The 27,903-nt window shown below is 46.2% G+C and overlaps 1 protein-coding gene across 4 annotated transcripts in view; it reads right to left on the bottom strand.

Annotated features, from left to right (window-relative positions):
- The window catches only part of DDC (dopa decarboxylase), an 88,653-nt gene that overhangs the window by 23,300 nt on the left and 37,450 nt on the right, over positions 1–27,903 (bottom strand). For all 4 annotated transcript variants that reach the window (XM_061164824.1, XM_061164825.1, XM_061164826.1 and 1 more), the window contains 3 exons: positions 20,078–20,144; positions 13,478–13,572; positions 8,540–8,607 (listed from right to left, as the gene is read on the bottom strand). In XM_061164824.1, coding sequence (XP_061020807.1) covers positions 8,540–8,607; positions 13,478–13,572; positions 20,078–20,144 — 230 coding nt within the window. The remainder of the gene's footprint in view (positions 1–8,539; positions 8,608–13,477; positions 13,573–20,077; positions 20,145–27,903) is intronic.

The raw sequence follows: 27,903 nt of genomic DNA, 5'->3' as shown, positions 1-27,903 counted from the left end.
CACACCGTCTCAGAACCGTGAGTTCTGTGGCTTGCACTGTAATCCTTGCACCATCACCTCTGTTGTGTCCAACTGTGCAGGTTAGGAATGCACAGAGCAGCCGAGGGTGGGCATTATGGCAGTTGTGATTTTCTTTCTTTAAAGGCACTGCTTCTAATATTTTACCACCAAGAATATGTTTGCTGTAGTTTTTTTCGTAGATTTTCTTTTTTTATCGGATTAAGAAAGTTCTCTTCAGTTCCTCTTTTCTAAGAGCTTTTGTTCTGTGTGTTTTCGAGTTTTTATCTACTGCTTTTTCCATATTTAATGTGACGATAACTTTTTTCCTCCTTTACTGTTAAACATGATCAATGACATTTAAAAATCTGATATTTTTAAACCACCCTGGGATATCCAGAATGAACACATTTTGGTTATAATATACCAGCTTTTGTTTTCCTGTAAACATCACTGAATTTTGTTTGCCAAAAATTGACTTAGAATTTCCATATGTGATTTTATGAGCTTGTCCTGCAGCTTTTCTTTCTCAGCTTATCATGTTTTTTTCAGTCTTTCTGATGTAGACCATTTTAAAGTCTTTATTGAATTTGTTACAATATTGCCTCTGTTTTATGTTTTGGTTTTTTGGTATGCAGATCTTAGGTCCCCAACCAGGAATCAAATCTGCATCCCCCACATGGGAAGGCAAAGTCATCTACTATGATTGATAAAGGCTTGAGAAAGAGCATCAAGAAAAGAAGAGATGGAGAAATTGGAAAACAAGAAATAAATGAAATGGGATCACTGAATGTGAAATAGAAAAACTGAAACAAGCTAGACAAAAGATCATCAAATAGTCCAGTTGTTTTAAAACATGGCTGCTCATTAGAAACATATCTAGAGTTTTGGAGAAAATTTTAAAATCCAGATGCATAGCAGAATTATCTTGGAATTTTTTGAAAAATACAAATGCCCAGGTATTGCTTTTTTTTCTTGGAAGGCTGTCTTAGCCACTGAGCCACCAGGGAAATCCTTTTATCTGGTTTTGGAAACAAAGTGACACTAACTTCATGATAAGTCTATGAATTACATTTATAATTAGACCTGTAGATGCCTTGACAGTTTGGTGGCACTTGCTGTTAGAAGAATCTGAACGTTTCTGTGGTATAAACCGTACCTACTGACACACTTTCCTTAGGGCCATGAGATGTTTCGGATTTCCTACTATTCTGATAACAGGTTTTTGGAGTTAATGCATGTGCACATTTGCAGGCAATTCAGGCATGCTGTTGCTCACAGTGCTCCCTATTGTTTAAAACCCTGCTGTGCTGTGGTGTGTCCTTCTTGTGTTTCCAGCACGGCTGGCTGCGCCCTCTCTTCTATCCTGGCCCCTCTTTCTGCAGATCACCCATTTTATGAGGCAGGTCGAGGACCAGCACATGGCTGTCGGCCTCGGCTCCTGCTGCCTCATTTCCTGTTTCATGAGCGCCTCTTCACCTTCAGTACTTCCCTCCCTCCAGTTTGGGGGTGTTTACTCTGCTGCTGTCTTCTGCTTCCTTTGGGCTCTCATTCATTACTTCTTGGCTCTTGTCTTTTCTGTTTAAGTCTGTTCTCCAAGCCCTGCTTCACTGTGGGCCACGAGTTCTGTCGCATCTTCATATTCATGCAGGTCTTGGGATTTCCAACGGCCTGTTTCCCTTTGTCCATTGGCCCGTGGCTCCAGTGGTCTGTGGGGGTCTGCTCTTCAAAATGTTTAGGTACCAGCTTCTCTTTTCCTTGTGAAGTTTCATGATGTTATAATGAGGAAGATTTTCTTTAAACAAACAAATGGGTGTGTGCATGCGTGTGTGCAGACACGCACACTCACACACACACATGAACAGAAACACCCTTTATAGGTATCAAAGTCATCTTCTGCTTCCTCAGACGGGCCTGACGGTGAGGAAGACCTGTCCCTGCCACCAGACACAGTCCTGAGGGAGGACCCTGAGGAGGAGGGACAGGGCTCCTGTTTTATGCTGAAAATATGGCTTCTTACATTTTTAAAAAAAATCTACACCACCTTCTGTGTAGGGCTCCCTGAATGCGGGCTCATGTTAGCTCTTCATGCCAATAATGCTATCAAGGATCCGAGATGCCAAAAGCACCAAGACCACGATGCAAAGAAACCAAGAGATTCATGGAAAACTGTGCTGTCCTGCACAGCTTCTAGAATCACACTTCCCATAACCAGAGTGATTAAAAATCCTCCCAAGTAACTGAACGTTTAAAAAATCCACTATGACAGGAGTAAGCAAAAGCTATAAAACTAAGAAAATTGATTTTATTTGGAAAAAAAATCAAGCTTATTTTTAAAGGCAGAGTAAAACATGCCCTTGGTGGAATTTGAGACTTTCTTTGGAGAAAATCTGCTTTTAAGGGACATTAAGGTCAGAGCACAGTGGTTCATATTTACATAGAAAAGATTCAAAATACCCAAATGAACAATAAAAAGCTTATGAACAGAATAATGAAATCATTATAAAACATATTTCCTATGCTTGTAATGAGGGCAAGTTTAGAAACTTCAATTATCTTGTCCATTTCAATATTTAGAAAATCCAACAAGTTTGCCTTAAATTACAGGCTAACAGTTGGTAAAATTTCATTAAACCAAAAAGAGATGCTTCTGATTTTGAGGAATACAAAAAAGCCAGAGAAACTTAAAAAAATTCATTTATATTTTATGTGTTGTGTTAGCAAAATCTTTAAACGTATCTATAAAAAAAAAAAAAAATTCAAGGGCTTCACTGGTGGCTCAGCAGTGAAGAATCCTTCTGCCAGTGCAGGAGACTTGGGTTCAGTCCCTGGGTCAAGAAGATCCCCTGGAGGAGGATATGGCAACCCGCTCCAGTATTCTTGCCTGGAGAACCCCATGGACAGAGGAGGCTGGCGGGCTACAGTCCATGGGGTCACAAAGAGTCAGATATGACTCAGCAGCCAAACAACAACATAAAATCTGTACAACTTAAGGCTGTGTGTTTGCTCATTTTCATCTCTGAGGTGTTGAAGGATACTTGGCCTTTCCGGAAACCAAGTTCCCACGAGCATCCTTATTGTCTGTGTCCGACTGTGTCAGGACAGCTCATTTTTACTGCAATACCTCTTAGAATAGCAAAATAGATTCACATGATTCCCTGGATATACAGCACAGGGCAAATAGCCTCTGAATAGACTCTTAGAGCCGCTCCCTGTCACCAGGCTGCAAGACGTGCTCACATCCTCTGCAAACACTCAGGGTCCCCAGTTCGGGACCTGCCAGTGGATTTGCCGCTCAGGTGGGGGAAGGGGAAGCTGCCCTGAAACAGGAGAGAGATGCTGTGGTCCATCTGCTCTCCTTTACCTCTAGGCTGTACCTACCGGGGCTAAAATCCAGAACTGTTTCCAGAATACAGAGAGAAAGTGGAGTCAGAGTCAGCTTGAACAAAAGTGGGCATAGAATCTAGGCTCTATTTTGAGTCTTTCACCCCAAAAATGCTCTTTTCCATACCCAATTGGAACAATTCCAATGTATTCACTGTGTATCCTTTTGTGTGTGTTCGTAAATTGTGTATTGTTTTGCGTGCCTGTAATCAGTTGCATCCTGGGAGATACATAATTCTGTCTCTGACTCTTTTTACTCAGATATAGTTTTTAAAACTTTACCCCTATTGTATCAAACATGTGGCTCTAGCATGGATGGTTATCTGCCATTAGTGATCCCATGCATGCCTCAGAACCCCAGTACCCTCAACTAAGAAACCAGGATAATTCCTGTGCCAATAAGGCTGCAATAGGATTAGATGAGGTGACATATGGAAAAGAAAAGGGCACCTAATAGCAGATAATATCTTGAATATAAAATTTGTACTCAAGCATCTTTATTGCCATAAAGGAAAGAATTGGACACCCCTGGATGAGAGTTTAGGTATGCCCCCTCTGCTGCCAGTGAGGGCAGGGGAATTCTCCCCAGAGAGCCCAAGAACTTAGGTTTATATGTCATTTTTTGATAGAATCCAGTGCTGCAATTTAAGTTGGCACATCATTTCTTCAAGCTAGAAGTTTCTGGAAAGCATCACTTGTGCATGCATGCTCCGGAAGCCTGGTGCCCCTAGGAGCACAGGGCCAGGCTGTGTGGGGGGCCACTGGATTGTGCCAGGTGGGAAGGACACCCCAGCAATGGAGACCCACGGAAGTGACTCTTTAAAGGCTCTCAGTAATTGATGAAACTTTGAAAAGTTGCAAGTATATGGAAAAACACCAACTTTAAAAAGTAAACAGCTTATTTTAAACAAATTCAAAATCCATGTGGCCCACAGGAAACCATCTGCAGTACCTGTGACCTATTCTGAGTTCTCCATTGTGGACATGCCTGTCTCGGGGCCTTTGCACTGGCGACCTCTCCCCCTGGCCCTCAGGACGCTCACTGCCTGGACCCTCCTCACGTGCCCTCTTTCAGATACCACGTCACCAAACATAGACAGGCATGGAGAACAGACCATATGAAAACCCAGGGAGAAGATGGCCATCTGTACACCGAGGAGAGAGGTCTCAGGGGGAACCAGCCCTTCTCACACCTTGACCTTGGACTTCCAGCCTCCAGAATTAGATTTCTATTGTTTAAACTGCCCAGTGTATGATTCTTTGTTATGGCAGACCTAGAAAGGCAAAGTAAGCACAGGGCCAAAAATAGTAGATGTTAGTAATTACTATGTGAAAACACAAATCCTTCCAGATCAAACTCCATCAATCAGTGTTCATATTATCATTATGATATCGCGGGATGAACCCCTGTGTTTAGGAGAGACCTGATTCTCCCAAATGGATGATATCACCTCAAAACCCTTAACGATCATTCTGTTCAGGACCCTACCAACTCAGGAGAGAGGAGGCGTATCCTCTATTATAATTTAAATCTTTACTCATTTGTTTATTTAGCCTTTCAAACTAGCTGGTAGGAAGCTCCTTAAGTATTGATCCCCACCCTTCAAATTCCCCATTTCCGAAGGATAACTAATTGCCCTTCTCTGTGGCAACTTATCAAATACTGTGGACTTCTCCTGTGTCTTGTGGCTCATGTTCAGGTTTCTCCTACAGATTCCTGACCCTCAACTCTGCCTTCCCTTCTCTAACTGACTGAGCCTCCTCCCCTTTGCCAATGCCCCTCTGTGGGCTGGTGTCTGAACCGGACACAGGAGGAACCCTTCGGAGACACAGTTACCTCCAGCCCCAGGCTCTGACTGCATCTTCACCCAGCGTCCATGGTAGCCTCGGCCGTCACACCAGGCTCCAAGAGAAGCCCCTGATGAAGCACGTCTTCTCTTATCCTTAACTCGCTCCCTGGCTTTCTGGACACAGGAGTGCAATGCTGCTTTCCTCGTATTCACCCTTATCCCTTCTCAACATCCAGGTCATATATGAGTGGTCCCTGACAGATCACATCTCAACATCCGGGTCACACATCAGTGGGCCCTGACAGCTGCAGTCTCGGCATCTGGAAGAGGGGGCCGCGATGTCAGTGTCCCCCTTGCAGGGCGACCTGCAGGGCCAGTGACTTCGGCTAATTAGTGTGTTGATGGAGCTGCATCTCCCGGGACTCACTGAGCATCCATTTCTGACATTATTTTACCCAGGAAACGAGTAAAACACCACGGCTTATCACGAGACCATCTGGAGTCATCTCATTCCTTCCCCCATCAGCCATCAGCTGATCTGGCCAGGCTGATTTTGTGGCTTTTCTCAGTCAAATGGCTCACTGACCACTGAGGACACCTTAGCTGCTAGTTAACCTGCTCTGAGGCCAGCCCTTCTCCCAGAACAGAGGCCTTTGGGATACACATGGGGACTCACATAGACTCCATGCCAGTTGGGTACACTGGAGCCACAATCCATCCACCAACTCCTTCAAATAGCATCTGTGTGTGTGTGTTTAAGTTGCTCAGTAGTATCCGACTCCATGGACTGTAGCACACCAGGCTCCTCTGTCCATGGAATTCTCTAGACAAGAATACTGGAGTTGCCCATTTTTACCTAGGGGTGTGATTGCTGGTTTGATTGCTCTCTCCCCTTTTGACACTCCCTTTTCTCCCCCAGGTCACATCTATCTCCTGCTTCCCTCTTCTCTTCTCTACTTGACTCTGTGAATCTCTCTGGGTGTTCAATTCCAGAAAAGTAAACGACCCAATAAAAAAAATGGGCCAAAGAACTAAACAGACATTTCTCCAAAGAAGATATACAGATGGCTAACAAACACATGAAAAGATGCTTGACATCACTCATTATCAGAGAAATGCAAATCAAAACCACAATGAGGTACCATCGCATGCTGGTCAGAATGGCTGCTATCAAAAAGACTATAAACAATAAATGTTGGAGAAGGTGCAGAGAAAAGGGAACCCTCTTACACTGTTGGTGGGAATGCAAACTAGTGCAGCCACTATGGAGAACAGTGTGGAGATTCCTTAGAAAACTCGAAATAGAACTGCCATAAGACCCAGAAATCCCACTGCTGGGCATACACACTGAGGAAACCAGAACTGAAAGAGACACATGTACCCCAAAGTTCATCACAGCACTGTTACAATAGCCAGGACATGGAAGCCACCTAGATATCTATCGGTAGACGAATGGATAAGAAAGCTGTGGTACATATACACAATGGAATATTACTCAGCTATTAAAAAGAATGCATTTGAATCAGTTCTAATGAGGTAGATGAAACTGGAACCTATTATACAGAGTGAAGTAAGTCAGAAAGAAAAACACCAATACAGTATATTAATGCATCTATATGGAATTTAGAAAGATGGTGATGATGACCCTATATGTGAGACAGCAAAAGAGACACGGATGTAAAGAACAGACTTTTGGACTCTGTAGGAGAAGGCAAGGGTGGGATGATTTGAGAGAATAGCATTTAAACATGTATATTATCATATGTGAAACAGATCGCCAGTCCAGATTCGATGCATGAGACAAGTGCTCAGGGCTGGTGCACTGGGATGACCCAGAGGGATGGGATGGGGAGGGAGCTTGGAGGGGGGTTCAGGAGGGGAACATATGTACATCCATAGCTGATTCTTGTCAACGTATGGCAAAAATCATTACAATATTGTAAAGTAATTAGCCTCCAATTAAAATTAATTAATTAATTAAAAAATACTGGAGTCAGTAGCCATTCTCTTCTCCAGGGGATCTTCCTGACCCAGGGATCGAACCCAGGTCTGCTGCATTGCAGGCAGATTCTTTACTGTCTGAGCCACCAGGGAAGCCCCTGGACAGTGTCTGCACCTGATCAAATACCCCAGCAGAAAAGAATTCCATCTCAACCCAATTTAGAGTTAGAGAAAGGGGAGTTTTGACATGCTATACAAACTATCCTCAAAGTGTTCTCCTTTAGGTAAAATAGTCAAACATAACCACAAGAATACTAACATTCATAAAAGCTATAGCTTTTCTAAGTTCTTATTAGCATTTCTGACAAACTTTAGCCCAAATACAAATGGGTTTTAAAATCATGTATCAGAGTTTGGGGCTAAGACTGACAAAGAAGGAAATTTGATTTAAACAGACCTAAAAGTGGCTCAGTGGTAAAGAATTTGCCTGCCAGTGCAGGAGAAGCAGTTTCAATTCCCAGACTGGGAAGATCCCGTGGAGAAGGAAAAGGCAACGCACTCCAGTATTCTTGCCTTAGAAATCCCATGAACAGAGGAGCCTGGCGGGCTACAGTCCATGGGCTCGCAAAGAGTTAGACATGACTTAGTGACTAAACAATGAAAAGCCCTGAGTGCAGCTTATCTTTAGAAAGGTAAGTTAAGGTGAGCTTGGGGAACTGACTTCCGTTGCTTTCCTCAGCTTTTTAAGGTGGAAATCCATTCCTTTAATTATGCAATAAACAATTTTGCACAAAATTCATGCAAAACTACTAGATCTAAGGATTCACTAACCAACTTCTTATTCTAATTAACTAAGAAGCACTACTTTCTAGTGATCCCATTCTACTCCGGTCTTCATAATTTCTTTAAACATCATCAGTGCAGTGAAATGTCATCCCCTTTAATTTCTGAATTCTTTTTCCTTGCTCTAAATATAACCAATGTGCTGATGGTATGGCTATTAAGAATTTCCAGGGAACTTATTAGAAAATAGAATTACTTTTCTTTCTGCTTAGCAGATGCTTTTAAGCATTTAGACTTAGATTTATTAAACATTTAAGAATAAAAACATAGAAGCAAATGAATTACAAATATGTACTAAGGTTAATTTGTATTGCTTTGTTGTCGTTGCTGTTGTTAATACTAGGTAAATTAGATCGGATATTTTCTCTGTTAAACTTCCCTTGTGCCAATATGTTCTAGATGACAGCATACGACAGGGTAAGATTTAGCAAGAACTCTACCCACTGTGAAGAAATGCAGGCAGGTAGTGTTTTGCGTGCTTCCCCAGCAATGTCACTTCACCTGCCAGGTTTCTGTCATATACACTTGTCTAAGAAGCAGGGCAATTGCAGGGTACGTGACGTCTAATGAACAGGGGGACTTACCACATGGCAGAGCAGTCAAAATTCACCAAGAGCCACTTGTGGGGATTAAAGTTAAACGAGTCTGCAAACTGCCACGGAATAAAAACAACAAAAAGAAAACACTTCAGTCATTAATGCTTAGCTAAAAACAAGACCTCATGCATAGTAATTAACAGTTTGTATTCTCAGATAAAAGTCGTCTGACCAGTCAGACAGAATGGGAGTCAGGTGAAACTGTGGGGTCTGGGGCTCGTGGGCACTTGGGCAGCTACCCCACCTACCTGAGCCCATTTCATTCGTTTCAAATCCTACCTCACGAAACATGAAGCTAATGTGTCTGATTCTGGGCTGAGGCGCACAGGGAGGAAACGAGCTTCGGAGCCAGAGGATCTGGGCTGGCACCTGGGCATCACTGCTTCCCCATGTGCCTGGCTGGGAGTCCCGCTTCGTGGGAAAGTCATGAGGCAATAGCCATGGACGCCTCAGCGCAGGTCCTGAGGGTGATGCAGAAACCGTCTGGTGCAAATCCCATAACCGCTCTGTGGTTGTAGGGCTGGCCACACAGGTGGGGAGCCATGTGATGGAAAAAGCGGCTATGATCTCGAGCAGCTCTGGTTAAGTCCAGAGAACTGGTAAGAGAGCAGCCATTGGGTGGGGCTTATAAAACGACGTCACAGGCAGCCCTGAACCAGGCTCCCCTCATAGAGGGGCGGGGAGGGACTCGCTGAGCTGGTAGGGATGTGCCTTGGGGGCACCCTGCAGGGGGCACCCACAGAACCAGAGCGAGACTGTGGTCCACTGGGCATAAAAGGTACCAGGTTGTTGGCTGAAAAAAAAGCACAACCTAAAAGCTGAGAGTTATGCTTTATATTAACGGACTTTTCCAGGACTTCAAGCCCAGAAGACAGCATCTCAGGTCACTCCGAGGGACTGCCCTGAAGAGGGAAGGGGGAAGCCAAGCTACATAGGGGTTTTTGCAACAAATATCAGGTAGTTGGAACATCAGAAGATTACTGTCAATTAAAGAAAACCAAGGGCTTCCCTGGTGGTTTAGTGATAAAGAATCTGCCTGTAATGCAGGAGCCGCAGGAGATGAGGGTTTGATCCCTGGGTCAGGAAGGTCCCCTGGAAGAGGACATGGCAACCCACTCCAGTATTCTTGCCTGGAGAATGCCATGGAGAGACGAGCCTGGCAGGCTATAGTGTATAGGGTCGCAAAGAGTCGGACATGACTGAAGTGACTTATCACACAGGCCAAGGAAACCACATATGTCAAGTTAAGGAATTTAGGGCTTTTCTTTGTGGGGAAAGATGCATGAGTCTGGGCTCATTGAAATCGTTACCTTGATGGGAATCTCAGCTACCTGGGGCCGGTGTGCTGGGCATTCCTATCCTGAGTCCCCACAAGGCTCACTTTCAGGGGCGGCTGTGAGGTGGTGTCTGGATGGCCGCAACACCCTTTATTTCTGAAGTGGCAGCAGCATTTTTCTATGGGAATGTATGTGAGGGATTGGAATTAGATACTATCTAAGGCCTTCCTAAAAATATATGCAAAAATAAATGTGTTAATCCTAACTTGGTGTAGGGCTATCACATTTGGATCAAGGGATGCATTTCGGGGACCTTGGATAATATAAAACATGCAGAATTTCAAAAGCATAGTCCAAGACTGGCCCTGACAAAGGTCATGGGGCATTTCTATCATCCATGAGGATGCCCACCCCCAAGAAGCAACACAAACACTTTATAGTTCAGTGGGCTCTCCTGCTTTGACACTGGTGAATCCCAATTCGTTTTTGAGAAAAATCATAGTTCCACTTTTCCACATAAAATGAGATGCTATTCATATTTTATGTCATGCACTTTCAATTTTGCATAGTCCAAAGTCACATAAAATTTATCCACACTTCACACTACTAGACTATTTGACAATCAGAATTTTAATTCACAGGTGCTACGGCAGAAAATTGGACTGACTCAGCTGAGAAAATACTTTATGCATGTTTCCCAAACTTTATGAACTAGCAAAGTTCTCAGAGTATACGTACCATGATCAACAATGGGAAATGAAAATATCATAACTAATATACAGCAATCAGGATCAGCCCATTTTTCATTGAATTGGATGGTTCTTTTGCCAATATGGATGTAATAGAGCAACAACTGTTCTTGTTTATCTAAATATTTTCTTCTTCGTTCTAAAGACACTATCCATAGTCATTATACTCAAAACAGTGAGAGGGTCTCTGGACACCAGTGGTAACAACTGCCAAGAACTGGCTCTAGGGTCACTCGTCAAGTTCAAGCGTCAGCCTGTTTTCAAGTAGGACAAATGAGATTTCAGCCACCAAGACTGACTCGGGCAGTCTGTGTTTCCGCTGACTTGTCAGAGCACGTGCCCCTGGCTTGTCCTATGGCTGAGTGACAGGACCTGAGTCCACCTGAGGCCATGTGCCTGCACCTATAATTGGAGTGGACTGATGACGGCGGCCGGGCGAGACCCCAGTTGGGAGGAATCTCCTAGGGGGAAGCTTCAGAGTCTCCCGAGGCTTTGGGACACCTCTCCTCCATCCTGACGAGGGAGGAGCAGGAGGAGGCAGGAGAACACGAGGGGCCAGGAGGGGCCGGAGGGCAGACACTGGATCTGCTGATGGCCACCTCACCCCTCCACCCACTCCGGGGCGCAGATTCATCTCCCTCCAGGTTCCAATAAAAAGCAAAGTTGAGAAAGAGGCAGGAAATGACAACGAGTTTCATTTGTTGATAATGAGAAACAAAAGGTGAAAGAAGGGCTTTGTTTGCTAGGGATTTTATTAGTTCCCTCCTGGGGGCTGATCTCTTTAAACCGCTCTTTCATTACCCACAGGGATGTCTCTTCCTGCTGATGGAGAGGAAGGCGCTTATCATCAGGGCTGGGCAGGGTAGACAGGATATTACAGTCCCTTATCTGCCAGCTGAGCAGCCAGCCCTCCCAGCCCAGGCACCATAGGAGGTTGGATGGCGTTACTCATTGTTGGGTATCTGATACTGATAGGAACTCAGTGCAGAGAGATGGGTGGAGTGCTGCCCCACCACTGTGGTGGTCTGACAGTTAGACACCACCTCAGGAAAGTGAAACTTTGAGTTGTTGGTTCCTGGGGAAGAGAAGAGTTGTAGTGGGAACAGATCGTGAAATTCTACACTAGACACTCAGAAAAGACCAGGCCTTGGGAGGGGCACATACATCCTGATGGATGCTTTGTCCTTGGTCTCTTGAGGCCCCAGGGGAGGGAGACATTCCCAGTGATATGATCATCACACATAGGACCCCAACAAAAAGTATTTACATGGTGGAGAGACTTCGTCTTCATTTCCCAGCACCAAACACCCACCCAACTATCAGCCATGAACTACAGGAGTCAGTCTGAGCACCCTGTTACCAGAATTTCTCATGTACTTTCACCCCTTCCCAAGATTTTCAGAGGCCTCCATGTACCCCCCAGGATTGATCTGAGCCCTTGCACACATTCAGAGATCAATAAGTAATTACTGAATGAATGAGTGAGTGAATGGATGGATGTGATGGAGGCATAAACCAGAATGCATCTTCGTTCATTAGTGACAAAAGGATTACTCATTTCAAAGATGAGAATTTTGTATTATATACCACTGATACCTACTTTTCTAGTATTATGGCATTATAAGAATTCAAATCACTCATTAGAAAATTGATTGGCAGCAGACAACAGATCAGAGAGAGGCTTGGAGGGACAGTCTCTCCAGGTTGTAGTGGGAAATGAGAATAACATGTACTGGGTGCACAGCTTGCTGTGTGTGGGTGCTGCTTCTCAGCTCTTTAAATATGATTAACGCTTCTGATTTTTATAATAACCCCTCAAAGGAGGCTTGATTATGAAATCCACTTTGTGAGGTGTGGAGAGGTTACTAGCCTGCCCAAGGGGACATGGCTGGTCTTGACGCAAAGCCAGGAGGCAAACCAGCTATTCAAGCCCAAGACAACACCCTTGATTCCTGCACCACTGAGGCCATGGTCTCAAGAAACCCCTGCCTCTGAGCATGAAGTCGTTACTGACAAAGCCTGCTGCTCTGGGCCCTTCGCTGCATGTACATCTGAGACCCTGGCAAGAAGGAGCCTCCTGCCCTGGGAGCTGCTGACAGTGAAAACCTGCTTGGGTCTGGAATAATTTATCAGAATCTGTCCCGAAGATCATCTTTGTGTGTTAAGTCTGCACCCTGGAGAAGCAGACCATCGGCCAACCATTTTGATCACTGCTTCTCAAAAGAATCAGATGTTTTAGGAGGCATTACAGGCCATATATTCCAAATTCTGAGCGTGCATGGGACATTTAAATGTGCTGATAGCTACTCGCTCCACCTCTATGAACGTGAACATCATGCTGAATTGCGTGATCAGAACATGACTGTGAGATTGACTTAGACTGAATGGAATGGTGGACTGGTTTTTAAAAACTACCCATTGATCTGAAATGCATTAAGATTTTTATTTTCTTCCTAAATATTTCCCCATCATCTTATGAACTAAAAATCTACCCTATCATGGCAGCTCTGCCCAGGATCTGTAGACTGAGAAATAGTATAAACATCAGGTGTGTCTTCTTTGAGAAGACAGGTTTTGGAACGAGGGAGGTTCTCACCCCCTGTCACAGGGAGGTGTAACTTCTAATCAGCACAGAAATGGGTATGGAAATCACTTGCTGAAATGAACCACAGTAGTGAAAAATAAAAGTATCACGTCCTTATGAAGACAAATCACTGATGACAGTGTGCCTTTTAAAAATGATTTCCTGCCCATTGAGCTCACGCAGAGCACTGAGTATGTTTAACTGATTCACTTTGCTATACAGCAGAATCTAACACAACAGTGTAAAGCAACTACCCCCCAATAAAAATATTAATAAGTAAATAAATAAAAGTGATCTTGCTGAAGAGCACACTCACCTCCACGCCGTTCAGAAGATGCCGGAACTCAGGGCAGATGAAGGCACTGCCCGCGTAGGCGGCGTCCACATGCAGCCACAAGCCCTCCTCGTGACCTGAAGCCCAGAAACGACCTGTGAGTCCTGGAGGGTGTCCCTGTGCTGGAGTCAAGCACCTGTCCCATCCCGGCACCATTTGAACATGGTCTGTCAATAGTGTTTGTTGGTCTGAGGCCTGCATCCCTGACAGGTGATGATGCTGAGGCAGCAGCCCTTCACTGTTGCTGGCCTGACAGCGCCAGGCACGGGGACCAGTACGCAGCACACGCATGGAGGCGAGGGGAGCACCTGGACTTTCGGAGTTGACCCTCAGGCCCAGCAGAGCGCCATGAGACCAGCATTCCCCACCCTCATCCCGCTGTCCACATCCACTCCAGGTATGCGCTCTGCTCTGCTCTCCCCGCCTCACTCATTGCGAACTTTCTTTCCAATTCTCTGGGCTCTGAAGCCCTTCCCACAAGCATCTCTTGAGGTTGGGACCACCCACAGTCCCCACTGGTCTCTCTGCCCCCCTCCATCCCCACAGGAAGTTCACGCACCTATGTTATTCTTGCTAAATCTTTTCAGCTCCTTTCATGAGTGTGAATCTTGGGTTCCAGCCACACGAGAAGGGCCTCACAGGACAGCAATCTTCTAGCATTGAGCTGGGGGAGAGTCCTGTCTGAACGAGCTCCCTCGATTCGGGTGCATCTGGGTTCAAATCCCTCCCCCAGGTGCCAGCAGCCGTGTGGCCTTACTGCCACGCTGCACGCTCGGTCTGCTCTCAGCAAATGGAGATAAAACAGCACTCAGACCCCGAGGGATAAACCAGATGGCACTCATACTGTACCCATCACGACAGTAGGACCAACCCGGCGAGGAATGACGTGATCACTGTGACTATTCCCAGCCTCAGCACTGGGGGCGTCCCATAGCTGTGAAACACGCAAGCAGGAGAGGTGGTGGGTCTAGATCAAGGGGTGGGCTCCTTCCCTTACGGAGGCAGATGCTGCCCCAGGAGACCTGGATCAGGGCTCCCTTGCAGGGGCTGGTCAGGACCTGCCAATGCATCCGTGCAGGTGAATAGATTCACAGTTCACTTTTGCCTGCGTGATGCTGGTTCATCACACACAAATGCTATGAGGAGTGAGGAGCACTTCTGAATTCTGCTGATAAAAGATGGAAGACACATTTCAAAGCCGTGATTCAGTTTGATCTTCAGGATGGAAGGAACGAAAGCCCTCAGTTGGATTAAGCTCAAATGTGTCCTGGGACAATGGTAATTAACACAGGGTCACACTGGGTGAGGCCTAAAATGCCTCACACAGACCAGCCTGCCCCTGGGTGCCCCAGAGCCCCCCATAATGTGGCTGTGTGCTGGAAAGGGCACGAAGCCTTAGGAGAAATGGGGTCATGGAAGGACACAAGGGCAGCACCGCTGCAGAACGCTGTCATCGGTCGTTGCTAAAGCTCAGCTCTACTGAGGGAGGGAGAAGCTTCAGACATGCGTAAAGGATGGACACAAAATCTCAGGGCAAGCTTGGGTCCTCCGTGGGGCCACAGAGGCTGCTGTCAGAGAACTGCATTTTCTGTTAGAGGCACTTGGGTAGAGTCTGACAGATGCCAGGGTCTGTGTCCAGCTCAGGCAGACAAGGTAGGAGGGAATACAGCCGCGAGGGCGGGAGGAGGGGGATGGAGCTTGGGGGCCCCTCAGCCCTCACCCCGCGAGAAAGATGCTTGTCGCACAGTGAAGCCACAGCCCCTTCCCTTAGCTGGGCCTCGCCTGGGAAGACAGAGGAGAGGAGATCTGACCTCAGACCCCAAGGAGGGGGCTGGAATGATGCCAGCCCCCAGGGCTGTGTCACTCCAGAGGATACAGGGGATCTCGGAGGGAGCAGTGGGTGGGGAAAGGCAGATGGGCCTCCGGTGGGAAGGGAGTCCCCAGAAAGACGGCTGCAGAGAGAATTAGCTTCACCCCAAGGAGCTCTGGACTTTGCCCTTGACTCTGGGGAGGGGAAGGCTGTGTCTGCTAGGACTCATCCCCCAGACAGTGTAACAGCAGGGCTTAAAATGGGGGCTTTGGGTCATTTCATATCAGTTCTGAGTCCTGGAGGACTGGGAACTACAAGTATTCACTGGATCTCCCAGAGGGGCCAGGAAATGTAGGCAGCCTCCCGCCAGCCTGTGAGAGCCCAGGGACACACCCTGACTGGTTGTGACATGTATTGCAGTTTTGCAAAATGTTACCATCAGAACAAACTGGGAAAAGTACACAGAGGTTGTCTATTATGTGGCTCTGTTGTTCATTTGCTAAATCAAGTCTGATTCTTTGCAACCCCATGGACTGCAGCACACCAGGTTTCCCTGTCCATCACCAACTCCTGGAGTTTACCCAAACTCATGTCCATCAAGTCAGTGATGCCATCCAGCCATCTCATCCTCTGTCGTCCCCTTCTCCACTTGCCTTCAATCTTTCCCAGCATCAGGGTCTTTTCCAACAAGTTGACTCTTCACATCAGGTGGCCAAAGTATTGGAGCTTCAACTTCAGCAACAGTCCTTCCAATGAATACTCAGGGTTGATTCCCTTTAGGATTGAACGGTTTGATCTCCTTGTAGTCCAAGGGACTCTCAAGAGTCTTCTCCAGCACCACAGTTCAAAAGCATCAATTCTTCAGCACTCAGCCTTTTTTATGGTCCAGCTCTCACATCTATAGATGACTACTGGTAAAACCACAGCTTTGGCTAGATGGACCTTTGTTGGCAAAGTGATGTCTCTGCTTTTTAATATGTTGTCTAGGTTTATCATAGCTTTCCCTCCAAGGAGCAAGCATCTTTTAATTTCATGGCTGCAGTTACTGTCCACAGCGATTTTGGAGCCCAAGAAAATAAAATCTGTCACTGTTTCTACTTTATCCCTTTCTCTATGTGATGAAGTGATTGAACCAGATGCATGTGGCTCTATCATTATCTCAATAAACATTTCAATTGAAAAAGGAAAAGACTAAATATAAACTCCTGCAGAAGGAACTTCCAGATACCCTTGCTGAGTGGATTCCCAATGGGGTTCTCCTCTCTCCACGAGGAAAGGAAGAGCCAAGGCTACCATGGCCACATCCTGAGTCTTACATGTGATTAACTGACAGCACAACCTGCCTCCTAGCCTCTTCAAGTACTGAAGATATCTGTAGGAGTCAGGGGTCCTAGAGACCCCATGGCTGGAACACAGGAGTTGCACGCCCCAGGACCAGGCCCACCCAGCACCCAGATGAGGCTGCCTGGACAGGGAGCTTTCTGCTCCAGCCACAAGGGAGGAGGCAGCCTCTGTCCCTCTCGAGCCCCCGCTGCCTGCATGTTTCCTTCCAAGGCTTCCATGGCCCCACGGACAGAAGCAGCAGACCTCTGGAAGTGTCTGCTGCATCCTCACCAGCCATTCCATCCTGCCTGCCCTGTATCCCCTCCCCGCCTCCCCTTCCCAGGGACCTCCACCCCCAGCTTCCCACCTTCATACCTTCTGCCTGTCTGCCTTCAACTCTCTGCTTTCTGTTTCTTGTCCTTTTCTCAATAAAATCTACCAGGAATCCCCACTGATCACTCCAAGATGACCAACTGAAACAGTCGCACTGGCAAATTGTTTCAAAAGAAACTGAACAGAAAGTGTCTTTCCTGGGACTTCCCTGGTGATCCAGTGCCTAAGACTCTATGCTCCCAATGCAGGGACTATCCCTGGTCAGGGAACCAGATCCCACATGCTGTAAATAGAGAGTTCACATGGGACTTCCCTGACCATCCAGTGGTTCAGAATCCACCTGCCAATGCAGGGAACATAGGTTCAACCCCAGATCCAGGAAGATCCCACATGCTGTGGAACAACAGCTACTGAGGCCCAAGGCCCCTGGAGCCCGCTCTCTGCAACGAGAGAAGCCCCCGCCAGGAGAAGCACACGCCCAGCAACTGAAGAGAGGCCCTGCCGGCCGCGGCTGGAGCAAGTCCGTGCACAGCAGTGAAGATCCAGTGCAGCCGCAGAGAAAGAATCAATTTTAAAAAAGAGTCTGTATGCTGAGACCAAAGATCCCACATGCCTCAACGAGGACTGAAGATCCCATGTGATATAACTAAGACTTGGAGCAGCCAAACACATACATAAATAAATAAATACTGTTTTTTAAAAAAGCACCTTTCCTAAAGCAGCAGTTGGGAGAAAACCAGATTCTGATAAGCCTCTTGGTCAATACTGGCCAAGATGACTAATCTGAATTATTTTAATGGTTTCCTGTGATTGCACTATAGTACAAGGTTGACCTGGCCTTGTCCAAAGTTGAAGAATGCTAAATATTTGGTGACAAGCAAGAAAACGACACTCAGAGGAGGGCAAGCAGGTAAAAGGTGCTCATTCAACTGTGAAGACACCACCCATGGTTAATAAGAGCCTTGCCAATCATAAATAGAATCATCCAAATTGCCCTCATGGATAAGCTTGGGCAGTGAGTGGAGGGTAGTGGTGCTCACTGGATCCCTCGGTCCCCTGGGAACAGCCTCTACGTTGAGGGGCACCAAAAGCCCCTCAATGATCCAGCTCTTCCCACAGCCCCCAGCCCCAGGAGCCCCAGAGCCCCAGGACAGGAGAGCAGCCGGTGCTGGGGGGCAGGGTCCTGTGGGCTGTGCCCCGTGGGGCTCTCAGCCCTCTAATCTGATAGCCGTGGATTGCCATCCGCTGGCCAGGGGCCCGGACGTCCAGTTCCCAACCTGACATCTGAATCCAGTGGCCCAGCGCCTTGGCCCAGGATCAGGGTTTGCAGCTCGTGAAGCCACGCCTATGGCCACAGCCAGCTTGTCCCTCCTCCCTGGCCCCCAACCCCGGCCTTGCGCCTCTGACTCCAGCCAGCGGGAGGGACAGACATCTGCCATGGTCACGGCTGGGGAGCTGGCGCCCGGGGGGACAGGCCAGGAACGCCCGAGGCCACCTGGTGGGCCAGCCAACAGCTCCACATCTCCTGGATCCCGAGGGCTCCTCCCACCCTCCTGCCTCGCACCCTCTCTGTGTGTTAACTCAGTCACTCAGAATCCCATCAGTTCACAATGACAAGTGCTTCTGACTGCACTTTGCAGATGGGCGCAGAGCTCAGAACGGAAGCCACAGGGCTGGGCTGCAGCACTGCTGCTGTGATTGCGGCCAGCCCGACGCACGCCATCCAGCCATCACTCATGGTGGGGGGAGATGGTCCACTCCTGCATCCCCTGAGTGTGGTCCACAAGTGGACCCAGGTGAGGAGAGCTGAGAAACCCCTGGAGTTCCACAAATGGGCAGTAAGCCAGGCCCAGCAGCCGGCTGGATGCCTGGCACAAGCCACAGCGTGGCTAGGAAACATCTAGGCCCTCCAGCTGGCTCCCCCCACCCTGAGCAGCAGCTCTGCCAGCAGCTAAGGAGCTGGTTCTCCTGCCCCGAGGACAGAGAGGATGCTCATAAGCCGGGCCCTTGCCTGAGGAGAGGCCTTCCAGCAAGAGAAAGCCCTGCTGTGTTCCTAGAGCCTCAGGTCCAAGCCATTTATTCCCAGCTCACCCTTGAATTCTTTGAATTCTGCTTAAGAAAACCTCAATGCTCCACTGAGGGAGGAGGGAAGTTAAGTGAACTGTTAGCCCCTCAGTCACATCCGATTCTTTGTGACCCAATGGACTGTAGCCTGCCAGGCTCCTCTGTCCACGGGATTCTCCAGGCAAGAATACTGGAGTGGGTTGCCATTCCCTTCTCCAGGGAGGCTCCCAGTAAACACACAAAGCTCACTTTCTTCTTGGGAGGAATCCAGTTTTTTTTTGTTTTGTTTTTAATTGATTTGCTTAATTGTTTTAATTTGCTCACCTATATTCAGGAATTCCAAGAAGGCAAAAAAAAAAAAAAAAAAAAAAACCATAAAAGATGCTGGAAGACTTACTCCAAGGACAGGAAACTCTCCTGCCATCCCACACACAACCCTCTGAGAATCTGCAAAGTTGTTTCTCTTCAATGGGACAACACAGCCTTTGCAATCTGATATCACTGTTGTATTTCACTTACTAACACTGTGTTGGTACAGCTAAGGTTAACTGTTGTCCAATTAGCCCAAGTTCTGAGTTTTTGGAGTTCACTGTAAACGTGAGAAGAGTCTGGCAGGCTATCCCACAGTAAGTTTCATGATGTTAACATTATATTATAATACAGTGTGTTACTATATAATTATATTACGTTTATATAATATATTATCAATCAGTCAGTTCAGTCACTCAGTCATGTCTGACTCTTTGCAACCCCACAGACTGCAGCATGCCAGGCTTCCTAGTCCATCACCAACTCCCAGAACTTGCTCAAACTCATGTCCATCGAGTCGGTGATGCCATCCAACTATCTCATCCTCTGTTGTCCCCTTCTCCTTCTGCCCTCAATCTTTCCCAGCATCAGAGTCTTTTCCTATCAGTCAGTTATATATTATTATATAGTGGTGTAATATAATATTAAGTTAATATTATGAAGGAGAGCCCAAAGAGACAGTTCACTAAAGTCTTTGGATATCAGGAAAATTTTTTCCAAATAAAATTTAATGAGATACTTACAAATGGGCCCCACTTCTAAGAGGTTGTCAAAGGAGCAGCAGGATGTGGTCCCCAGTGTAGCCACCACCTGGAGGGTAAGAAGCAAATGTCCTTTGTTCAGTCCTATGTCATAGTCCCTGCTGTAACCTCCACACACACAGCCACACCCCCAGGCCCAGCCCTGGAAATCCACGAAGCTCTTGAGACCAGGGTCTGCATCTTATTTGTTCATGTTGCTAGGAACTCACACTTTGCTGGCACAGATTGGGTGCTGAAACATTCACTGCATGCAAACACCCTCCAAACGATCAAAAAGCATCTGATGTTTTCAAAACCAAAGAGCCTAATTGATCTATGGTGGCGGGTGCTGTCTAAATAATGAAATTTCTCTTTCCATGTGACAAGACTGACATTTCATTCAATCTGTGTGGCCTTTATGGAGCCTCCAGCAATTATCTGTGCCCCAAGAATAGAGACGGAAGGATCAGAAAAACAAAGCCTGTAAACTTGAGAAGCGTTTACAGGAGGCCTCCCTGGTTGCATTTCACCTGCGCCCACCTGTGTTTGATCTGAAAACCAAACGTGTCTCAGAGTCAAAGCGGTCTTCCAGGGAGGTGTGGGGGTCTGCCCAGGGATGGCTCAGCGGGCATAGTCAGGGAAGGCCAAGAGTGTGGGAGGCTATCGCCGCTGCACGGATAGCTTGTGATACCCACAGGGAGAGGGGATGCCGTGCCATGCAGGGCCACACAGGAAAGCACCAGTGTTGAGCAGGAGGTGGAGGAAGGGCTGGAGAGAAGGGCAAGGGGCGGGCACGAACTCCAGGTTCCAGCAGAAAGGAACAGGCGAGGCAGGCTTAATACTGACAAGTGTGAGTTATTTCAGATCACTGCAATGGGCTGTGGGCACAAGAGCTGCTCTGGTTGTCTGGCCCCTGGCTCTGGGGGCTCAGGGCGGGAGAACAGTGGCCTGGAGTGTGAGAGCCCCGCAGGGCGTGTGGCCAGGTCTGTGGGCTCTGAGAGTGCTGGTGTGCCTAGGAAAGGGGCACTTTCCTTTAGGTGCCGAGGAGCTGGCTAGACCGCCAGGGTCAGCAAGCTTCCTGAGACATCCAGTTACCAGCCACCAGAATGAAAAGGCAAGATGGATACACAGAGGTCGAAGCCAAGCAGGTGGGACACTGAGGCCAGAGGGAGGCCCAGCTCTGCCTCCTGCGGACGCCTGCTGGGTGTTTGCTTTCTCATTTACAACACAAATGCTTTGGACCAGGATATGCCCAGAGCCTAAGGTCTGAGAGTGTAGACCTTGCACCTTTGCCCTTTCCCACAGCTTCTCAGACCCTGTCCTCCCACCTGTGTGCCCACCCCTCACACTGCGCCCCTCCCGCCCCCGTCCAAGCACCAGTCATTCTCCAGGCCTGCTCAATCCTGACCAGAAGAGTCACTGGGTGGGAATCTGAGTCAGTGAGCCATTTTCCTCTGGAGTTTGCAATTCCTTCCAAAAATATAACTGAATATCAAAACACTTTGTCTAAGGGTCCTGGTTTGGTAGGTAGAACATGAAACCTATAAAATGCTTTGTTTATGTCATAAAGCTTGTGTAGCTTTAAAGAAAAAAAAAAAAAAACCAGAGGATGATTCAACCATCTTAATATCACTTGCAAATTATTTTCTCAAGTCTCTTAGGAATGACACTTCTGACATCCAGGAATTCCTTTCATTTCATCTCATTTTCCTCAGTTAAATCCTAATGGAAATAAATGCCATACCATCTATTTTTTAAAATGCAACCTGAATATCCGCTTGTTAAAATTATTTTCTATTAATGTGTATATGACAGTGAGTCTAGAATAATTTCACCAAATATTAGTATTGTTTGACTCTTATGACGAGATTTGGTTAATATTACACCTTTTATTCTGAGATTTTTATGTTAGTATTTATATTTTCACTCTGCCGTGGAGCATTTTGTAAAATCAACAAAACACTGCCCAGTCCTAGGAGTGGCCCTCAGCTGAGACCATGTCTCAGCCAGGTCTGGGAGCTTTGCAGACATTATATTCAGTAGTCAGGACCCTCCTGATTTGGATGTCTTCAGGACCCCCTACTTTACTGTTAGCTTAAGAGAGACACTCAGCGTGGGGTCTGAGGACAAACAGGCAGGACCAGACCGAGAAGAGAGTCCAGGTATTCTTAACTCCGGTTCTGCCATTAAAGAACCCAGCACACTGGGCCATGCCTGAGGCCCTTCCAACCAACCCCATCCCTGGGCAGCTCCCTCCACAGCATGTGGGCAACATGGGGTGCAGGCTCCTAGGAGGATGTGCCAGGCTGGGGGATGGCAGGGCCCGTGTGTTCCGTGTTTTGAGGGCTGTGAGGCAGCTTGTCCTCATTCTCAGAAGCTGCTTTAACCCCAGCACCTGCTCTGCTCCAGGCTCTGATTACGCTGCTCAGCTCAGAGATGCTAACCTGATTTTAGCCGCTCTGCAGAGACCTAATCACATTTGCAAAGGGGGAGGCGGGCTGGGCGCCCCACCTCTGAGAGCCTGGAGCTGTCCTGCTACCCCACGCTGCCCAACCCTCCTCATCGGCCAGTCTCACCACTGCCCGCAGGCTCTGCCCTCTGCCTTGGGCCTGATCGTATCAGGTCAGGAAAGCAAACCACCCAGAGGAAGAAAGAGAAATGTATCACAAGACCCGGCGAGTTCATGGAGGGCTCCCAGGTCAGATCTGCCCAATCTGCCCCCTACTTTCCATAGCAGGTCACACTTTGAAGGGGCTGTAGCCCCTCTGTGAACCATGAAGGAGGTGGGCAGGGCTCATGGGCTCCAGGGGGCTAGCTTGCTTAGGAAAGGCTCACGTGCCTTCCAGATCTCCAGGACTGGCTAGACCTCCAGGGTCAGCAAGCTCCCTGAGATATCCAGGCATCAGGATCTGCATCTCAGGATCGGGCACAGAGCCACATATGTGAAGGATGATAACCACCAGGCATTCATTTCAATGGGAACCGGCAAACATGTCAAAGCTCAAGCAACACTCCTGCCTGGTCCAGGCAGCCTCTCCTTCCAGCTTCATGGGCCCTTGGCTGCCCCTTTACGACAACGGCCAGCTGCATCTTCTCATGCATCCAGTGATCCTCCCTGTCTCTGTGCCTTTGCAGTATTGTTTTCTTCCACAAGACAGGCTCGTGATGCGTGTCCTCCAGGACAGGGGGGTTTATATGTTAACTGTCAGCAAAGACTTCACTGACACCCCCCCTACTGAGCTCATCATACCCTCTACCCCTCGTCCATGTGCATGTGTGTGCGTTAGTCGCTTCAGTCATGTCCAACTCTTTGCAACCCCACAGACTGTAACCCTCCAGGCTCCTCTGTCCATGCAGTTCTCTAGGCAAGCGTACTGGAGTGGGTCGCCATTCCTTTCTCCATGGGATCTTCCTGAACCAGGGGTCAAACCAGGGGTCTCCTACATTGCAGATAGATTCCTTACCATCTGAGCCCCCAGGGAAGCACTGTCCACATGCATAGTCCTCACCAAATGGCACAAAGTTCAGTGGACATGTCTATCTGCCACCAGGAGCATTGCAAGAGGAATGGGACCATGCCTACCCACAGATCCGCGGGGCTGGCAGAGGGAGGGCTCTAAGGAAGCAGGCATTTCATACAGGTCAGACTATGAGCTCTGATGAGCTGTGAATCCCTCTGCTCCAAATCACTGGACCTCTAATGCAGATTACACTGCACCCTGGTGCAGACTGTTCCCTTAATATCTCCACTCCAGCCAGTAGGATGGTTGAGGGCTCTCCTTGATCTCAGTCCCACAGGCCCAGTATGTCATGGGTGTTCATTTGTCAAACAAGTGAGTGACTTAGTGAATTAGCATGGAATTGTCACTTATTCCATCACGATAGGCTTTGAAGTGCAATGAGTGTGAGTATCTGGCACTTGCTCCGAAGTCTGTGAACTTGTCACCTTTTGCTTGAGAGCCCACCATGAGGATAGTGAAATGTAATTGATGGAGGTGTAGATAGCTCTTAAATGATGCACATAAAATGCCCCAACAGAGGTCTTGGCCACCCTGAAGAGCACATGCTGCCGCTGCTGCTAAGTCGCTTCAGTTGTGTCCGACTCTGTGTGGCCCCACAGACGGCAGCCCACCAGGCTCCCCCGTCCCTGGGATTCTCCAGGCAAGAACACTGGAGTGGGTTGCCATTTCCTTCTCCAGTGCATGAAAGTGTAGAGTGAAAGTGAAGCCACTCAGCCGTGTCCAACACTTAGCGACCCCACGGACTGCAGCCTACCAGGCTCCTCCGTCCATGGGAGTTTCCAGGCAAGAGTACTGGAGTGGGGTGCCATTGCCTTCTCCAGAAGAGCACATAGATGATGCTTATTTCAAAGTCTTCAGCAACACAAAGACACAGAGTAGCAGCCAAAATGAAACACTGCCCTGCTCTGAATTTCCACCACCACATCATGGGGGTATAAAGAAGAAGGTTGCCTGCCACATCAGTAAGCAAACAAGGTTGTGGCCACCAAGCCATCAGCCACTGCCGCTGCCCCAGACGTGCACCCCGAGTGGATTCAGGATGGAGAAAAGCCAGATACTGACCCCGGATGGTTAAGGTGTATATCAAAGGAGTGATTTCCAAGAACCCAGACTCCGGCTTTTTCCCATATATAGAACAGAACTGAATTCAAAACCAGATGTTTAAAGTACAATTAGCATCAATTCTACACAATCTCTTCCAGAAAATAGCAGAGGAAGGAACTGCTTCTCAAGTCTTTTTATAAAGTCAGTATTACCCTAACATCAAAACAAGACTATAAAAAGGGAAAACTACAAACCAATATTACTCATGCATATGGAAGCAAAAGTCCTTAAATGTTAGTAATTAGAATCTAGCAATAGGAATTATATTATGAACAAATGAGATTACTTCAGGAATGCAAGGCTGGTTTAATATTTGAAATCCACTGTAATCCACCTTGTTAACAGGCTTAATAAAACCACTCAACCACATCAATCAGTGTATAAAAATAATTTGACAAAATTCAACACTAATTCATGATAAAAATTCTCAGAACTTCAGGAATAGAGAAAACTTTCTCAATTTGATAATGAACATCTACAAAGTCTAAAGATAACATCATATTCAATGGTGAAAAACTCATTCATTCCACTTTAATGTTGGAAACCAGATAAGAATGCCTACCTTCATCACTGCCAAACAAATAGTACTTGAAATTCTATCCAGTGCAAAAAGGCATGAAAAATAAATAAAAGGCAAACAGGTCAGAAGGGAAGAAATACAGTTGTACCTGTTTGCGTACGACATGGTTATCTAGACAGAAAAACCCATAAAATTCGTTTCTTAAAAACCCTCCTAGAACTAACAAGTGAGTTCAGCAGCATTACAGGATATAAGATCAGCATAAAAATTAACTGTATTTCTGTAAGCTACAATAAACACATGGACACCTAGATTAAACATACAACACCATTTATAACTGTTCAAAAAAAGAATTATGTAGGTATAAATCTAGCAAAGCAAGTATAGGCTTATATGATGAAAAAGAAGATTTAAATAAACAGAGAGACATATCATGTTTATGGTTTGACAACACAGTAAAGATTTTAATTAACATATAGGGCAAAGGGAAATTTTCAAATTATTTTTAACTCGATGAAAATGAAAATACAACTTACCAAAATGTGTGAAATGCAGTGAAAATAATTAGTTTGGGGGAACAAATGATAATAGTTTAGGGGGAACTCTATAGCATTAAATGAATACAATAGAAAAAGAAAATTTTAAATCCGGAATGGAAGCTTCCACCTTAGGAGACTAGAAAGCAAAGAGAAAATTAAATCCAAAGGGCCTAAAAGAAAATAAATAATAAAAATTAGAGTAGAACTTAATGAAATTAGAAACAGGAAATCAATAGTGAGAATCAACAAACCCAAATGCTGGTACTTTGACAAGATCGATAAAATTGATAAACATCTAACTAGGTTAACTAAGAAAAAAGAGAGGACACAAATTTCTAATATTAGAAATAAAAGGACCATCATTTCTGACCCCTTGGGTGGTAAAAAGATAATATTTAAATAATATTATGAATAACTCTATGCCCACAAATTTGAAAACCTGAAAGAAATGGATCAATTCTTTGAAAGATATAATTTTAGAAAAACTCACATAAAGAAAAATAGATGCTTTCAACAGGTCTGTGCCACAGCTTGAATGTTTATGTGCCGCTAACATCTGCAAAACCACTGAAATCCAAGTCGTTGGTATTAAGAGGCAGGGCCTTTGGGAGATCTTGAGGATGAGGCCCTTGAGAACAGGGTTAGTGCTTCTATAAAAGGGCCCCACAGAGCCCCTGAGCCCCTTCCTCCATATGAGGACATGGCAAGAAGTCAGCCGTCTGCACCCAGGAGAAGACCCTGAGGAGCACCCACACTGGCACCCTGATCTCAGACTTCCCGCCTCCAGAACTGGGGGAAATAAAGTTTTGTTGTTCATAAGACACCTGGTCTGTGGCATTTTATTGTAGCAAGCAGAACAGACTAAGATGACCTGTATCTATCAAAAAATACAATCAATAAAGTAATAGCCCCCCAAAACAGACAGCAACCAGGCCAGGTGGGTTCACTCGTAAAATCTACCCAACGTTCAAGAAAGGCATTAAACTAGATACAGAAGACAAATTCGTGATTGCCAGGGGGAGAGGAGTGGTGAGGGTAGGGGACCAAGAGGCAGAAACTACTGTGGGTAAGCTGGATAAGCAAGTACTGGGCCAGGACAGGGATGCATCGCGCAGCACAGGGAAATATGGCATCATATGATAGTAAATTTCAGCTGTGCATAACCCGTAAAAATGCTGAGCCACTATGCTGTGTACGTGAAACTAACAAAATATGATTTCAGTTAAAAAGGAGACAAGTAAAACTAGTTCTCTATACTCTCTTCCAGAAAACCGAGGAAAACAGCATGTTTCCTAACTCATTCTGTGAGGTCAGTCTTACCCAAATTCCAAAATCAGACAAAGACATGAAAAGAAAGAACCACAGACAAATATCTCTTTTGATCGATGTGAAAATTCTCAACAAAACACAGGCAAATTTAATTCAATAATATATACAAAATAACAACCAAGTGGGACTTAACTATAGGTATGCAAGACTGATTCAGCACTGAAAATCAATTAACATAACCTATCATGTCAAAAGGCTAAAGAAGAAAAAAAATCACATGATCATATCAATAGATAAACAAAAAATATTTGACAAAATCCAGCAAAATTTTAAAAATCCTAGCCAACAGGATAGAGCAGATGTTTTAATAGATGTTCTACCTCAACCTGATAGAGAACATCTATTAAAAACCTGACGTCAGAGTTAATAGTGAGAAAGTAAAGGTTTTCCTGACAAGAACAGAAACAAGGCAAGGATATTTGCTTTCACCAGGCCTATTCAACATGAGGTTGGAAATTCTAGCTATTACAAAAAGACAAAAAAGGGGCTAAAGATACACAGATTGAGAGGGGGAAATGGAACTACCTTTGTTTGAAGATGACACAGTTGTCTATATAGAAATCCACCCCCCGAATCAAAATCAAACCCAAAACCTCCTGAAACTAGTAAGCAATTATAACAAGACAGAGAATAAAGGGTAATATACAAAAGTCAGTTGCTTTCTCATACTTCAGCAATGAAAAATTTGAGTTTGAAATTAAGAACACAATACCATGTACACTAACACCAAACTAGAGCGGCAAAGCGAGAGAGAGAGGGAGAAATACTTAGATAAAAATCTAACAAAATATGGATAAGATCTATATGGTGGTGGTT

Source organism: Dama dama, chromosome 18 (assembly GCF_033118175.1).
Source record: "Dama dama isolate Ldn47 chromosome 18, ASM3311817v1, whole genome shotgun sequence".
Classification (NCBI taxonomy): Eukaryota; Metazoa; Chordata; class Mammalia; order Artiodactyla; family Cervidae; genus Dama; species Dama dama.
The sequence above is the reverse complement of the archived record's forward strand: the minus strand, read 5'-3'. Positions and strand labels throughout refer to the sequence as shown.